Genomic DNA, 16334 nt, shown 5'->3' on the forward strand with positions numbered 1-16334 from the left:
CCTGTATCTGAAAATGCCTGTTCAGGAAGTCAATTGCATCATCCAGTTTAATTTTTGGGGCCAATTACTTAATTGGTAGTGTCAAATTGCTTTGTACTCAAATGCCAGTGACACTATAGACCACACTAACAGGAGAATAACCACATTCTGAGAGATATCCTACTATTCAAAGATTTCAGAGATGTCAGTAGTAAAATGTTGTAACTATTGATTTTTCTTTAACAGTACACTGTTATCATTTCCCTGCATAACCAAATGTTGAACAGAACTTAATGTGTGATACTACAGTTCACTGGTTCTGAGCTTTGGAAAAGTAGAATACAGAATACAGAACTTCAGTTTCTGGCATCATTTATTTGATTTAACATTTCCATCAGATGAAAGAATTTCCAGGGACAGAGTTTAACAAAGAAAGGCTTTCCGAATAATCTGAGAAATTATAGGCCGGTGAGCCATACATCAGTTGTGGGTAAATTATTGGAAGGTATTCTAAAAGATTGGTATTTCCCAGAACAGGGATCAGTTGAAGGCTACCATACTGCAATCCACTGAAGAGGTACTGGGCTTCTCCTCCAGGAAAAACAAGGACTGGTTTGACGAAAACAGCCAGGAAATCCAGGAGCTGCTGGCAAAGAAGCGAGCTGCCCACCAGGCTCACCTTACAAAGCCATCCTGTCCAGAGAAGAAACAAGCCTTCCGTCGCGCATGCAGCCATCTTCAGCGCAAACTCCGAGAGATCCAAAATGAGTGGTGGACTAGCCTCGCCAAACGAACACAGCTCAGCGCGGACATTGGCGACTTCAGGGGTTTCTACGAGGCTCTAAAGGCTGTGTACGGCCCCTCACCCCAAGTCCAAAGCCCGCTGCGCAGCTCAGACGGCAAAGTCCTCCTCAGCGACAAGATCTCCATCCTCAACCGATGGTCAGAACACTTCCAATCTCTTTTCAGTACCAACCGCTCAGTCCAAGATTCCGCCCTGCTCCAGCTCCCTCAACAGCCCCTAAGGCTAGAGCTGGATGAGGTTCCCACCCTGGATGAGACATATAAGGCAATCGAACAACTGAAAAGTGGCAAAGCAGCAGGTATGGATGGAATCCCCCCAGAAGTCTGGAAGGCTGGCGGCAAAACTCTGCATGCCAAACTGCATGAGTTTTTCAAGCTTTGTTGGGACCAAGGTAAACTGCCTCAGGATCTTCGTGATGCCACCATCATCACCCTGTACAAAAACAAAGGCGAGAAATCAGACTGCTCAAACTACAGGGGAATCACGTTGCTCTCCATTGCAGGCAAAATCTTCGCTAGGATTCTACTAAATAGAATAATACCTAGTGTCGCTGAGAATATTCTCCCAGAATCACAGTGCGGCTTTCGCGCAAACAGAGGAACCACTGACATGGTCTTTGCCCTCAGACAGCTCCAAGAAAAGTGCAGAGAACAAAACAAAGGACTCTACATCACCTTTGTTGACCTCACCAAAGCCTTCGACACCGTGAGCAGGAAAGGGCTTTGGCAAATACTAGAGCGCATCGGATGTCCCCCAAAGTTCCTCAACATGATTATCCAACTGCACGAAAACCAACAAGGTCGGGTCAGATACAGCAATGAGCTCTCTGAACCCTTCTCCATTAACAATGGCGTGAAGCAAGGCTGTGTTCTCGCACCAACCCTCTTTTCAATCTTCTTCAGCATGATGCTGAACCAAGCCATGAAAGACCCCAACAATGAAGACGCTGTTTACATCCGGTACCGCACGGATGGCAGTCTCTTCAATCTGAGGCGCCTGCAAGCTCACACCAAGACACAAGAGAAACTTGTCCGTGAACTACTCTTTGCAGATGATGCCGCTTTAGTTGCCCATTCAGAGCCAGCTCTTCAGCGCTTGACGTCCTGCTTTGCGGAAACTGCCAAAATGTTTGGCCTGGAAGTCAGCCTGAAGAAAACTGAGGTCCTCCATCAGCCAGCTCCCCACCATGACTACCAGCCCCCCCACATCTCCATCGGGCACACAAAACTCAAAACGGTCAACCAGTTTACCTATCTCGGCTGCACCATTTCATCAGATGCAAGGATCGACAATGAGATAGACAACAGACTCGCCAAGGCAAATAGCGCCTTTGGAAGACTACACAAAAGAGTCTGGAAAAACAACCAACTGAAAAACCTCACAAAGATAAGCGTATACAGAGCCGTTGTCATACCCACACTCCTGTTCGGCTCCGAATCATGGGTCCTCTACCGGCACCACCTACGGCTCCTAGAACGCTTCCACCAGCGTTGTCTCCGCTCCATCCTCAACATCCATTGGAGCGCTCACACCCCTAACGTCGAGGTACTCGAGATGGCAGAGGTCGACAGCATCGAGTCCACGCTGCTGAAGATCCAGCTGCGCTGGATGGGTCACGTCTCCAGAATGGAGGACCATCGCCTTCCCAAGATCGTATTATATGGCGAGCTCTCCACTGGCCACCGTGACAGAGGTGCACCAAAGAAAAGGTACAAGGACTGCCTAAAGAAATCTCTTGGTGCCTGCCACATTGACCACCGCCAGTGGGCTGATAACGCCTCAAACCGTGCATCTTGGCGCCTCACAGTTTGGCGGGCAGCAGCCTCCTTTGAAGAAGACCGCAGAGCCCACCTCACTGACAAAAGGCAAAGGAGGAAAAACCCAACACCCAACCCCAACCAACCAATTTTCCCTTGCAACCGCTGCAATCGTGTCTGCCTGTCCCGCATCGGACTGGTCAGCCACAAACGAGCCTGCAGCTGACGTGGACTTTTTTACCCCCTCCATAAATCTTCGTCCGCGAAGCCAAGCCAAAGTAAGTAAAGTAAAACCCTAGTATCCAGGTATTTGTAGATGCCCGATATGTGAATTTTCCAGATGCTTGAGACTCACTCTTATAATGGCTAACTAATACACCAGCATTAATAACTGTTTAAAAGGCAAGATGCAATGCAAAATGTAAATTAATTTTTAAAAAATCAGTATTTTAGTCCTTAATTATGCAAAGTTCACTTTTATCAGGTAATTCCATAACTTACAAAATTTTAATTTAAATTCAAACCCCGGTCTCTGGCACTGTGACAGCATTGCTCTAACCACTATCCTAACCATCCCGCCTTCATAATTAACCCCCCCCCCCCACTCCCCCAAGTTTACAGATAAAGCCTTACAAATATACTTAAAAGATACGGATAAAGACTCATACCAGTCAGGGATAGGGAAACACTTTGGGATAGTTGCCCTAGTGGCGAGCGGCATTGGCTGACTCTCCATTTTGGGCACCGCCATTTTATTCAAACACAACTTTATTCAAACAGATGCTGTGTGCAAAACACAACCAGGGAGCTTCGCTGTCTGAATGTTTGCTCCCATCTTGATCAAGTGTTTGTGTGTTGCTTCGGAGAACATATACTTCTACGATTTTATACTTTTATTTATTCTCATTTCCAATTATCTATTTATTTATTTATCTTGAGTACAGTTTTTTGCACTACTGATAAGTAGAAATTATGTCTTGTCATAGGAAAAAAAATTCCCAGGGTGCTATGTGATGTGATGTAATGTATGTATGCTGACAATAAATCTGAACTTTTAACTTTTAACTACATCGACATGGTGGTTAAGAAAGCACATCAATGCTTCCACTTCCTTAGAATGCTAAGGAAGTTGAACGTACCCAATGTCTCTTAACAAGTTCTACAGTGCAACATCGAAACATCCTAGCCAGATGCATCATTGAGCATGTCAGGAACTCATCTGCCCAAGCTTCCTAAGCTGGTAAATGCAACTCAAAACATCATACAAGCCTCCATCCCATCTATCAAACTCAATCTACTCTCTAATTCAGAAAGGCAATGAACAAACTGAAGGGACCCATCCCCACCCTCCTCCCATTGAGTGGGTGTGAGATTGTGCACCAACAGGTTCAAAACCAGTTTTTTTCCCCGCAACCACCTGGCTCTTGAATGAACCACACAACTGTGTTGTCATGTTGCCCTTGCTATGCACTAATTGATTCTTTCACTGTAATATGGTCTTTCCCTTCTACTTTGTACTGCTGAATGCATGCTCAAGTTGACTTGCTGGACTGCTTGTGAAACAAACTTTTCTCACTATACCACCTTGAACTCCGAATTATTCAACATAAGAGAGATTGTAAATATGGACATTTTGTTTTGGTATTAATGCTTAATTCATTTCTATTTCACTTGAATTTATGTTATTTCTGTAAGATTTCTTTATGTCTTTTCAAACATTGGTTCGATTTAATTCTTCACCCTTTCCATGTGTTATTAAAAAATTATTCTCCCTCCTTACAGGTATTGAGAGCTAAAATCCTCAACCCTTCAGTTATTCTTCATCTTCACTTTTATCTGACCCATTCCCCCCCCCCCCTTCCATTTTCATTCTTTACCACAATTCTGTCACGTGATGAATCTGCCTAGATCAAATTGTAACACAGGCTTCAGCCTGTTTGGTTTTTTTTAAATCCAATGCTTCTATGCTTATGTAGTTTTCTCAAGCTGGTGATGGACAATGCATTACCATAAAATGAATGAGGTATGGAATCAGGGATTATAAATATAAACCCTTCTTTCAGCCATTGGATTGGATTTGGTTTGTGACACCATAATTAGTAACAGTGTATTGCCTGATTTCAATGTTATATTAAGTTCTCAGAGATGTACATATTTCTTTACTCTGAAACTTCCAACATTTTAATTTGTACATATGTTATTTTCTAACATTTCTTCACATGGTAATAAGCCTTGCTGCAGATTGTGATATAATGATGTTCCACTAATTTGAAAATGATCCTTTGAAGCATATATAATTGAGATCCAGCAAGCCTTCCACCGATCAGTGCAGAGAACACAGAACCGCTTAAACTGGCCCAATGCATTGACATAAAATTATCCTGATTTATATTTCACTGGTACTTTTACTAAAACTGCTGAAATCAATGTTTAATTACTTTTCCCTTAGATGCAGGTTTTAATCCACCTGTGAAATTCCAGTGCTGAAACAAAACTACTCAAGTTATATTTGACTTTAGTGAAATTGAGGGAGAAAAATCCAGATAGTGATGCAAATTCCATTGATAACTTCCAATCTAATGGCTTAGTATTTATAGATTTCATGGTTGCTTGATTCAGTTGGTAGCAACGTTATGGTAATAATGTCCAATTCCTTGTTAGAACCTGATGATGTAAACGCCAATGTAATTTTATTTTCAAAAAGTAAAAGCCCTGTTATCTGGAATTGAAGCAACCAGCAACCCCCAAGTGACTCCCAGGAATTTAAATTTGTTCGCCTTCTCCACTTCTGATACCCCAATTGAACATAGAACAGAACAGTACAGCACAGTACAGGCCCTTTGGCCCTTGATGTTATGCTGACCCATATATCCCTTCCATAAAAAAAGTACTAAACCTCCCTATCCCATAACCCTCTATTTTTATTTCATCCAAGTGTTTGTCTGAGAGTCTCTTAAATGCCCCCAATGCTTCAACTTTCACCACCATCCTCGTCAAGGCATTCAGGGTACCCACAACTCACTATGTATAAAAAAAACAACTTACCCCTGAGGTCTCCCCTCAACTTCCCTCCGCTAACTTTATACATATGTCATCTGGTGTTTGCTGATCCTGCCTAGGAAACAGGTGCTAGCTGTCCAACCTATCTATGCCTCTCATAATCCAGTCTCCTCTCATTCTCTGTGCTCCAAAGTGAAAAGTTCCAGCTCTGCTAACCTTGCCTAATAAAACTTGTTTCCCAATCCAGGAAACATCCTGGTAAATCTCCTCTGCACCCTCTCCATAGCTTCCCCATCCTTCCTATAATGAGGTGACCATAATTGAACACAATACTCTAAGTGTGGTCTGACCAAAGCTTTGTAATATGACCTCTCTACTCCTGAATTCAATTCCCTAATTAATGAATCCCAGCATCCCATAGGCCTTCTTAACTATCCTATTAATCTGTGCAGCAACCTTGAAGGATGTATGGATTTGCACACCAGGCTCCATCTGTTCATCCACACTCTTAAGTGTGACCATTAACCCTGTACGCAGCCTTTTGGTTAGTCCATCCAAAGTGCAACACCTCACAATTACCCAAATCTACCTGCCACTTTTCTGCCAAACTCTACACCCTGTGTATATCATCTTGTAACCTTCAACAACCTTCAGCTCCATCCACAATGCCTACAACTCCAATATAATTACTGGTCATATGTTTCTGGTTTTCTAGAAGTTTTTCTGGAAACTTCTGGTTTTCCATAAAGTTCACAATCAGATCCTTGGCTTTGGAAGCATTAAAAGAGGTTGTTGTTAGTACATCATTCAGCCAAATTTTCAATTTCCCTCCTTTTTGCTGACTCACCACCCCTTTTTTATACATCCCATTTCACCACCACCAGTGGGCTGATATAGCCTCAAACAGTGCATCTTGGCGCCTCACAGTTCGGCGGGCAGCAATCTCCTTTGAAGAAGACCGCAGAACCCACCTCACTGACAAAAGACAAAGGAGGAAAAACCCAACACCCAACCCCAACCAACCAATTTTCCCCTGCAACCGCTGCAACCGTGTCTGCCTATCCCGCATCGGACTTGTCAGCCACAAACAGCTGATGTGGACATTTACACCTCCATAAATCTTCGTCCGCAAAGCCAAGCCAAAGAGATTACAGTGATTCATCAGCAGATTTGTAGATGGTGTGGTTGTTGTACTGAGCCACACAATCATAGGTGTAAAGTGAGTTGAGCAGGGGACTAAGAATGCAATCTTGTCATGTTCCAATACTGATGGAGATTGTGGAGGAGATGTTCTTACCAATGCTTACTGATTGTAGTGTGGAGATGAGAAAATCCAGAATCCAATTGCACAGTGGGGTATTGAGGCCTTGGTCTCTGAGTTTTCTCATTAGTTTTGAGGGGATGGTGTTGAATGCTGAACCATAGTTGATAAAGAGCATTCTGATGCAAGCACTTTTGCTGTCCAGGTATTCCAGGGCTTTGTGTAGAGGCAGTGAGATGGCATCTGCCATAGACCTGTTGCTGCAGTAGGCAAATTGGAATGGATCCATGTCGCCGCTCAGACAGGAGCTGATATGCTTCAGCATCAGCCATTCAAAACACCATCACTGGATGTGAGTGCTGACTGGTCAGTAGTCATTTAGGCAGGTTGCCATGCTCTTCTTGGGTACAGGTATGATTGAGACCTGTTTGAAACAGGTGGGTACCTCGCCCTGACAGAATTAGATGTTGAAGAAAACATTGACAATTTGGTCAGTGCAGATTTTTAGTACTTGGCAGGTACTCTGACTGGACTAGATGATTTCCTTGGATTCACTATCCGGAAGGCAACCCGCATGACATCCTCTGATATTGACAATAGAAGATCATCGGGGACATAGGGTGCATAGTGGTTCTTCCTTGTTCTGGTGGTCAAATTGGGCACAGAAGGCGATGATTTCCTATGGGAGTGAAGTTTTTCTGTCTTCTACTGCACCAGATTTGGTTTTGTAGCAGGTATGTCATTTAGTCCCTGCCTCAGCTGTCAGGTATCCTTTGTTGTTTCTTTTTCATCCAGAATGTCCACTTTGCCCGGGAGATCCTTTTTGTAGGTTGTACCTACTTGTGTATTGTTAAGAATCAAGTCAAATCACTGGAAACGTTTACTCCCAATCTACTATCTCCACTTCAGTACCATTGATGTGGATGGGAAGTGGGCTTGAACCCCTCCTCTCCTGAAGTCCATGATCAGCTCTTTTGTCTTGCAGTTATTGAGAACGAGGTTGTTGGCACCAGACCACTAGACACTCAATCTCTTTCCTGTATTCCGTCTCATCATTATTTTATATTCAGCCTATAACTGTGGAGTCCTCAATGAATTTAAAGATGGAATTGAATTGGTATTTGGCAATGGAGGTATGCTATTATAGCACGAGTGACTCATGTTTGAATCCCATGCTGTGTGCAAGGAGTTTGTACATTTTCCCCATGACAGCGTGGGTTTCCTCCGGGTACTCTGGTTTCCTCACACATTCCAAAGGCATACAGGGTTAGTAAGTTAAATGGTCACATGGGTGTTAATTGGGAAGTGCAAGCTCGAGGGCTGGAAGGCCATATTTTTGTGCTGTATCTCTAAATTTAAAACATTTCTGTTTCAGTCAGCTATCGTGAATGAACATATTTTTTCTTCCACCTTAAAAAGCAGCATTTAAAACTTGTCATTGTTAAATAAATTATTTTACAAAAAGAGGAAATATTTTATGAAGCAAGGCTGACAAAACCATGGCTTTTCTCTGTGGATTGACAAAGGATGAGGTGTTACTTAATAGGGGTATGTAAAATTATGAGGGGCTTGGATAGGGTGTCCAGCCAGGGCAACGATAGCAAATACCAGAGAACATTTGTTTAAGGTGAGTGAAGAAAAGTTTAGCTATAAAGACATGGGAGCTGAAATAGGCCATTCTGCCCATCAAGTCTGTCCTGCCATTCATTTAGGGGAGGTGTCAGAGGAAAGATTTTTTTTACATAGTGAGTGGTGGTGCCTGGAATGCATTACTAGGGGTTGTGGTGGAGGCTGGTTCAATAGTAACAATCGTTCCTTAGACAGGCACATGGATATAAGAAAAATAGAGAGTTATAGGTGTGAGGCTGGGAAGGGTTGCATTGATGATAAAATAGGGTTATACAGGAAGAGTGGCACAATATTGTGGCCAAAGGGCCCACACTCTGCTGTTTCTTTTATCTTCTATAAATGATGTCCTATTAAGTTATATTTCTCATTTATGTGGATAAGAAAGTTATTTGGGTGACGATGTGTCTCACAAAAAAAATTCTTTTGGTTCCAGATACTATCACTACTTGTACAGTTATTATTTGCCAGCCAGTCTTCACAACATGATAGACCAGATGACCAACTGTGAAGATATCCTAATGAACTTCCTGGTGTCGGCTATCACCAAACTTCCTCCAATCAAAGTCACGCAGAAAAAGCAGTATAAGGAAACAATGATGCTGCAGGTATGCAGAAAGTGGTGGTCCAACCTCCCACCAGTTAATCAATGTTGATGAAAATGTGTATGTACCACCACAGAAATAGAAAACAATGCATTTCAAAAGCACTATCCGAAATTTGCTTTTATTATGTTGAATTTCATAACCTTATAGGTAATTTTTATTATATTCTATATTACAGTTCACTGTCCGTAAGAATTTAAAACTCAATGAATTATGGAACCTAATGGTCTCAAAAGGTGTGCTCTCAAACCTGAACGTTTGATGATTTCAACAATTACATCCAGGATATTTGATGAAAGCAAGAAAAAAATGAGAAAGTGCAAATTTTCCTGAAGTAGATTTTCACACATGTAAAATAGAAAATAAATAAAATGATTTTTTATAAAATATCTTTTTTCAATCTGGTGCAATGTATTTCAATAATTTTTTAACTAATTTTCCAGAATGTGAATTGCAAATCAAAAACTTTAAACCAAAAATTATTTGATTTGGAATGATGTGTATTTTAATAAATGCTCTGGATTTTTGTAAATTCATAAAAATATTGAAATGGACATCAATTTTAGAAATCAATGTTAACAGCAACTTGGATTGGAATCAATACTCTAATGCAGCCATTCTCAGCCTTTTTTTTGGCTATGGCCTCCTTAGGACTGCTCAAAGTGTGCAGGCCCCCTTCTCTGTGAAGCAGACAGTTTAGTTGGTTTCTTCTGTGCTTCTCTCCTACCAAGCATATGAAAAAAATAAAAACCATTTTATGATTCGAGTCAATGACTGTGCTGTGGTCTCTGGGGGCTAAGGGGGAACTTATGACCCCCATTGAGAATGGCTGCTCTCAATCACTTGAAAATAAGAAGAGAAAATTGCTAATTAGGCAGCCAGTTATGGCATGATAGTAGATGATAAACTTTCGAATATTTGAGATGCCCATCCTGTGCCTGCCTCTTTCACAAGTCTGTGTATTCTTTCTGGACTTGGAGTCTTTTCTACTCCATCACCAGATGTAAGCAAAGACATTTGATCTCCTCCAGATAAAAATATTACAAGATTCTACCCTTTCTACTCTCCATACCTTCCAGACAAAGGCAGTCTAGTTCTCCAGATCCAAGCAAAGAAAGTCCATTCCACCATAACCTGACCAAGATAGTCTGGATGTTCTAGATATCATGATCCATACCCTACGTGGGATTAACTATCACCTTCAAACAGCCCATGGAAAAAGCTTTATCCCACCAAAGTCCCACAATTTCATGGCTACACTTTATTCTCTCACCCATCCAAACTGATTGAATGGTTTTTCAATGGAATCCACAAAAAAATCCAATGCAGCAACATTGAGAATGGAATGCCAATCAATGGACAGGAGAGTAAATGAGTTGAAGTGTAATATTGACCTTCAGTCTCATAAGAAAAATCAACTTAATTCGCTAGTACATGTGAGTTATGCTTTCATTTATGCTAATAGTGAAAGATCAGTTTCATATTAAGCATAATTTAGTCTCTTCATTCTTCTAAAATTTGATTTTCATTTTAATTTTACCCAATTTTACCTGTTAAAATTGATAAAATGTAATAGATAGTTTGATAATTATGTCAGACATTGGGGTGAGAGGAATGTTTGAGAAGAAAATTATAGATTGGGGTGGTACCTATATTCTTATTGAAACACAACATGTCGATGTGCTTGAAAGTTTGAGCAGTATTTTCAAATACTTTCCAGAATTCAAGTTAAGTTTTTGAGCTCATTGCAAATCACAGGAACTTTGTATTGCTTTTGCAGGCTGCCTTGTTGTTGCATGTTTCACAGGTTGTTGATTATGAGAGATTTTACCATAGTAATGTTACTGAAGGTAAAGAAAGGACTGTTCTGCCCTTCCTCTGTGATCACTGTCTGACACTTGAATGGTAAATATTTCTTGCCTGGACTCAGTCCCAGAAACTAAATTCTGTGACATTGTCAGCTTCCATCCACATTTCTGAACTTGTGGGTTAGAAAGGTCATTAATGAAATATCTGGAGATACTGAGGTTACTGGTGCTGCATTATAATGAAATATGAACAGCTGACTGAACACTATAGTGCCCTGAAATCAGTAGAATGTTTAAGTGTGGAATAAGAGTTATTCAAAGGTTCAAAATAATTGTCAGTTTAACTTGTTATCATGTATTTTTGTAATTGATACCTCTTTCGTGGTAAATATTCAAAGCAATTTAATCAATAAAGATGGTTGCTTTATGATGTACCAAATATTGGGAATGGATTCCGAGTTCACTTTAAAATCGATCTTCGTTTATTTCCACAAAATTAATTTCATTTTATCTTCAGCTTATTGGAGCAATACCTAAATGATATCCCAAGGAGAAAACAAAACCATTTTAATGCTTGAACCTGACTTGCACTCTGTTTAAGAATGGTACTCACATTGCCAATACTGGAATTCAGTCTGTTGTTTCAGGAAGGGGAGGGATTCACCAAAAGAATGACAGGGCACAAACCAATAGCAGCAGTTTGAGCAGTTGGATGTAACCAAGAGCTGTTAAGATTATTCATACTCATACTGCCAGAAACTTGTAACATAGTCAAGTGATCTGGGCCCATTGCATCTGTACCACACATATCCAGTAGGGAGGTTCACTCTTAAACAGGCATTCAACCCAATTTCCACAGATTGCTAAAAGTCTCTGCTTAAATGAAGGCCCTTTAAAAAAAAACCCAGGATGTCAAGTATATAAAAAACTGTTGGATATTTTGCTATCCCACTTCTGCTGAAAGCAGGATGACAGAATCTATGTACACATGAATATTCCAGAGAGAAAGCCAACTAAATGAAAAAGGGAAGAATGGGAAGATACATGCCATTGGCATGTATGGCACAATATTCAAGCCATACATATGATTCAATTTTGATATGATCATATTGCAGAAAATTCAAAACTATTTGCTAAACTTTTTCATGAGTTAGGATCCTTAAAAGGTGTCTGAAATTATTTTTGAACCAGGAAAGGCATTATTTCCAACTTAAATGATTTTGCAATGTGTTGAAGGACAGAAAAGAATAGGAAGTTGACAAAGATGAATATATTGGGTCATAAGCCGTACAAATTCTTTTTATGCCTCCTGATGAATCATTGAATGTACGAAGTGAACAGGTTCATTTGGACAGTATCCGTTGAGATCAATGAGTTATGTCTGCAGTCCCTTTAATTATTCATTAGCCATTTCCCAGCACCAGAGTCATTTACAGGCCTGCAGCAAATTTACTGCAGTGAAAATGATCATTGCCAGATTTTGGCAATCCTGCTGAGATGTCAATGGAATTTCTGATGTTTTCCTACTTACAACAAATCCTTCCATCAAATTCTATGTATGATTGAGTTTAAAAATCAGTGGCAATGGATCCTCAAATGCTGACCCTGTTGAGCATGAGGAAGCTGAAATGAGATTCTCTTTTTAACTGTTGCAGGTTCCCATCTCACTAGAGCTGGATTTTTGTCATCCATTATTAGAAGGATGTTGCCGAATTCCAGAGATACATTGTTTATCAGATTCCAGCCAGGATATATGCCTTAAAGTTGTCAAGCTAAAATGTGCACACAAACATGCTCAATCCCTCTGACGGGGAAAGAAATACCATACAAATTTGCCATATATTCCTGGATAAGCCATATGAAAAAGAAATGCACATTGAAATGAGATGAGCAATGTAACAAAATAATTAAAGCAGAACATGCTGTAAAAATCCTGCAAGTCAGGCAGTATATGTGGTAAGAGAAACAGAATTAATGCATCAGGTCAAATACTTAATCAGAACTAGGAAGAAAGAAAAAAAGTTAGTTTGAAGTCGTGAAAAAGGAAGAGCTGAACTGGACAGGATAAAGGAAGTAACTGTAATAGGGTGAGGCCAGGTTTGCCACTGGGTTAGTCGGGTCAGGAAAAACAAAAGAATGTGAAAAGTTTCGTAAGGCAAATCTGTAGGAAAGGCTGTCCCAATGCAGAGAGAAAAACAGATCATTGCAGATGGATGATTAACAGCAGGTTCTTAAACAGGCAGAGAAAACAAGTTAATTGAAGTTGTGGAATTTGATTTTGCATCAGGAAGGCTGCAATCTGCCAAGACGGAATACAGGGTGCTGTTCCTCAAACTTACTTTCGACCACTTTATACAGTACATGAGGCCACACACAAATAGGTCAAAGTAGGAGTATTAGGTAGCGGGCAACAGAATGTTCGGAGTTTGACCCTGCAGACTGAACATGTATGTCTTCAAACCAATCACCCATTTGCTCTCTCTATTTTAGGGGAGATAGCATTGTGAGCATTGAATGTCATACACAAGACTGGAAGAAGTACAAGTAAATCACTGCTTCACCTCAATGGACTGCGTGTGTCCCTGGAGGGTAGATAGGAAAGAGATGTACAGGTAGTACTTGCATCTCATATGGTTGTATGGGAGGTTGGTGGGGGTGGAAGAACAGATGGGAGTTTCAAAGAGAATGATTTCTTTGAAATACTGAAAGGAGAGGGAAAGGGAAGCTCAAATTCCAATTGAAATTGGCAGAAGTTGCAAAGGATGATTCATTGAATTTAACCAGTCACCTTTAAGCACTCTGACCTATCTGTCTCTAGCCCATTGTCCTGCTGGAATGAGGTGCCACACAAGCTTGTTGACAACACATCATCTTCTTCTAGTCTTTGGCTGCAACATCAAAGTTTACAAATTCAGATAATTCACTTGCTGTTTCCAAACTGGCTGTTTCTGCTGGGGGTCACCCATCTGTGAGACTGGTTCCACTTTTCTCAGCGTTAGCATTAGCTGTCAAACAGACTTTATGCTCTCTTTTGCTTGTATTCTCACTATCTATTGCCACTATTTAACACACCCTAGCTTCACGTATCACTATCCAACCTCCTCTATAACTTGAAACTGACTATTTTTCACTCGTCCCAGTTTTGTTGAAGGATATTGGACCTGAAATAACTCTGGAACTTCTTTCGCAGATGCCACCTAACCCACTGGCTATTTCCACCATTTTCTTTTGTTTTTTCTTATTTCCAACATCTATAAATTTTGATTTTTCACGTAACAAAGTAGTGTTGTCTTTAACCAACACATTCAACTATATCCCATCAAAATAAAGCCTCTTGCAAAGTTTTTAAATGTTATTTTTAACTATTTTACACACCTGTATGACCATCCAGTTCTGCCTTGCTACAGTGATCTGTTCTTTCTGAATTAATGAAGTTGCTGTTCAGGTGCTTGTACTTGTGCAACCTCAAGAGACTGGTGTGTGCAGAGCTGTCAATCATGCCGGCCTCAAAAACAGAATAAAAGAGCTTCCACAGAATACAGGTTGATTGCTTCATAGTTCACATCTGATCCAGTCCTGTTTTGCCCAATTAATTACTTGACAAGTAGCAAGAGACTGGTACAGAGACAGGCCTTCTTTGTTGAATTAATTTTCAAAATAAAGAATCTGGCAATGACTTCTGAAGCTTATTTCTGAAGATCCAAATACAGGTACTGAGGATGATTAATGCTGTTGCAAGTTTCTGTTTTCTGACACCAGCCTCTTGGGATACAAAACAGACAAGACCATTAAAAATATTATTTTGGTAACTCAAAAGCCTTGTTTTTCAAATCTTTCTGAAAATAAGGAACAGAGCTAGGCCTAAGCCCTCCCAAATTCAACAAGATCATGGCTGAACTTTTATACCACCACAACGTCCCTGCATTAATTTGTATCCCATTATATCTCCACAAAACCGTCAATCTATATTTTGAATACTCTCAGCAACTGAGCCTCTACAGCCCTCAAGTAGAGATTCCCTATCCTCTGGGTTAAGATGACTTCTTATTTAGTGACTTTGACTTCCAGGTCCAAATGCAACAGCCAGCGACAATTCTGCATACAACTTATCAAGCTCTATAAATACTTTAAGTCAAGTTCATACTCAAGTTTAAATTTATTGTCAGTGTACATGTATGACATCTTGTAGAACCCTGAGGTTCTTTTTCCTGCAGGCGAGGCAGAATTTCTACTTATTGGTAAATGTAAACAGTAGTCAATTAAAAGATATGCATACAAAAGAGAGAAATAGAAACAAACTGTGCCATACAGAAAAATATAAACATTCAATAATAAATAATGTGCAAAGCAAGAGTCCTTAAATGAGTCTCTGATTGAGTCTGATAGTGGAGGTGTAGCAACTATTTCTGAACCTGGTGATACAAGTCTTATGCCTCTTTCCTGATGGCAGTAGCGAGAACAGAGCATGTCCTGGGTGTTGATGATCTTTGATGATGCTGATCTCGAAGTAGATTTTCTAAATGGTTGGGAGAGTTTTCCTGTGATGTACTGAGCTGTCTTGACTTTGCAGGGCCCTCTGCTCAAAGGTATTGGTGCCCCATTACTTAGGTATGATGCAGCCAGTCTTTCCACTACATGTCTGTAAAAGTTTACCATTGTTTCCAATGTCGTACTGAGGAAGTATAGGTGCTAACATACTTTCTTCATGATGTCATTGGTATGTTGGGTCCAGGAAAATTCCTCTTAGATGACTCCCAGAAATTTAAATTCGTTCATCCTTTTTAACTCTGATCCCCCCAATGTTCACTAGATCATACACCACTGGTTTTCCCTTCCTAAAGTCCACAATCATCTTCTTGCTTTTGGTGACATTGAGTTTGAGGTTGTTGTTGCTGCACCATTCAATCAAGTTGTCAATCTCTTTCTTGTATGCTGACTCATTGCCCCTTTATATACAACTCACTACCCTGGTATCGTCAGCAAATTTGTAGATGATGTTTTGTCCTATCAAGCCACACAATTTTATGTGTAAAGCTAATAGAGTAAGGGGCTATGTACGCAGTCCTGTGATGCTCTGGTGCTGATGGAGATTGTGGAGGAGGTGTTCTTGCTAATCTGTAGTGGTTGTTGTCTGGAGGGAGGAAATCCAGGATCAAATTAGGTAGTGGGATATTGAGGTCCAGGTCTTGGAGTTTGCTGATCTTCTTTTAGGAGATTATGGTGTTCATTGCCAACTGTAGCCAATAAAGAGCATCCTTATGTATGCATCTTTGCTGTCCAGGTGTTTCAGTATTTTGTGTAGAGGCAGTGAGATGACATCTACCATAGACCTGTTGCTGTGGTAGGCAAATTTGAATAGATCCATGTCGCCACTCAGATGGGAACTGATATGCTTCAACACTAGCCTCTCAAAGCACTTCATCACTAAGGTTGTGAGTACCACTGATTGGCAGCATATTTTAGAAAAACTTATAAAATGCAATGTACCCTTTC

The 16334-nt window shown here is 40.5% G+C and overlaps 1 protein-coding gene across 2 annotated transcripts in view; it reads left to right on the forward strand.

The window, feature by feature from the left end:
• The window catches only part of LOC138736682 (exostosin-1-like), a 441690-nt gene that overhangs the window by 414120 nt on the left and 11236 nt on the right, over positions 1 to 16334 (forward strand). Inside the window, exons 11-12 of one of the 2 annotated variants that reach the window (XM_069886575.1) lie at positions 8865 to 9036; positions 9212 to 9422. In XM_069886575.1, the coding sequence (XP_069742676.1) occupies positions 8865 to 9036; positions 9212 to 9295 (256 nt within the window). In that variant the 3' untranslated portion in view covers positions 9296 to 9422. Of the gene's footprint in view, positions 1 to 8864; positions 9037 to 9211; positions 9423 to 16334 lie in introns of those variants that run through there. The other variant, XM_069886574.1, reaches the window with a different exon arrangement.

The sequence above is a fragment of the Narcine bancroftii genome, chromosome 6 (assembly GCF_036971445.1).
Source record: "Narcine bancroftii isolate sNarBan1 chromosome 6, sNarBan1.hap1, whole genome shotgun sequence".
Classification (NCBI taxonomy): Eukaryota; Metazoa; Chordata; class Chondrichthyes; order Torpediniformes; family Narcinidae; genus Narcine; species Narcine bancroftii.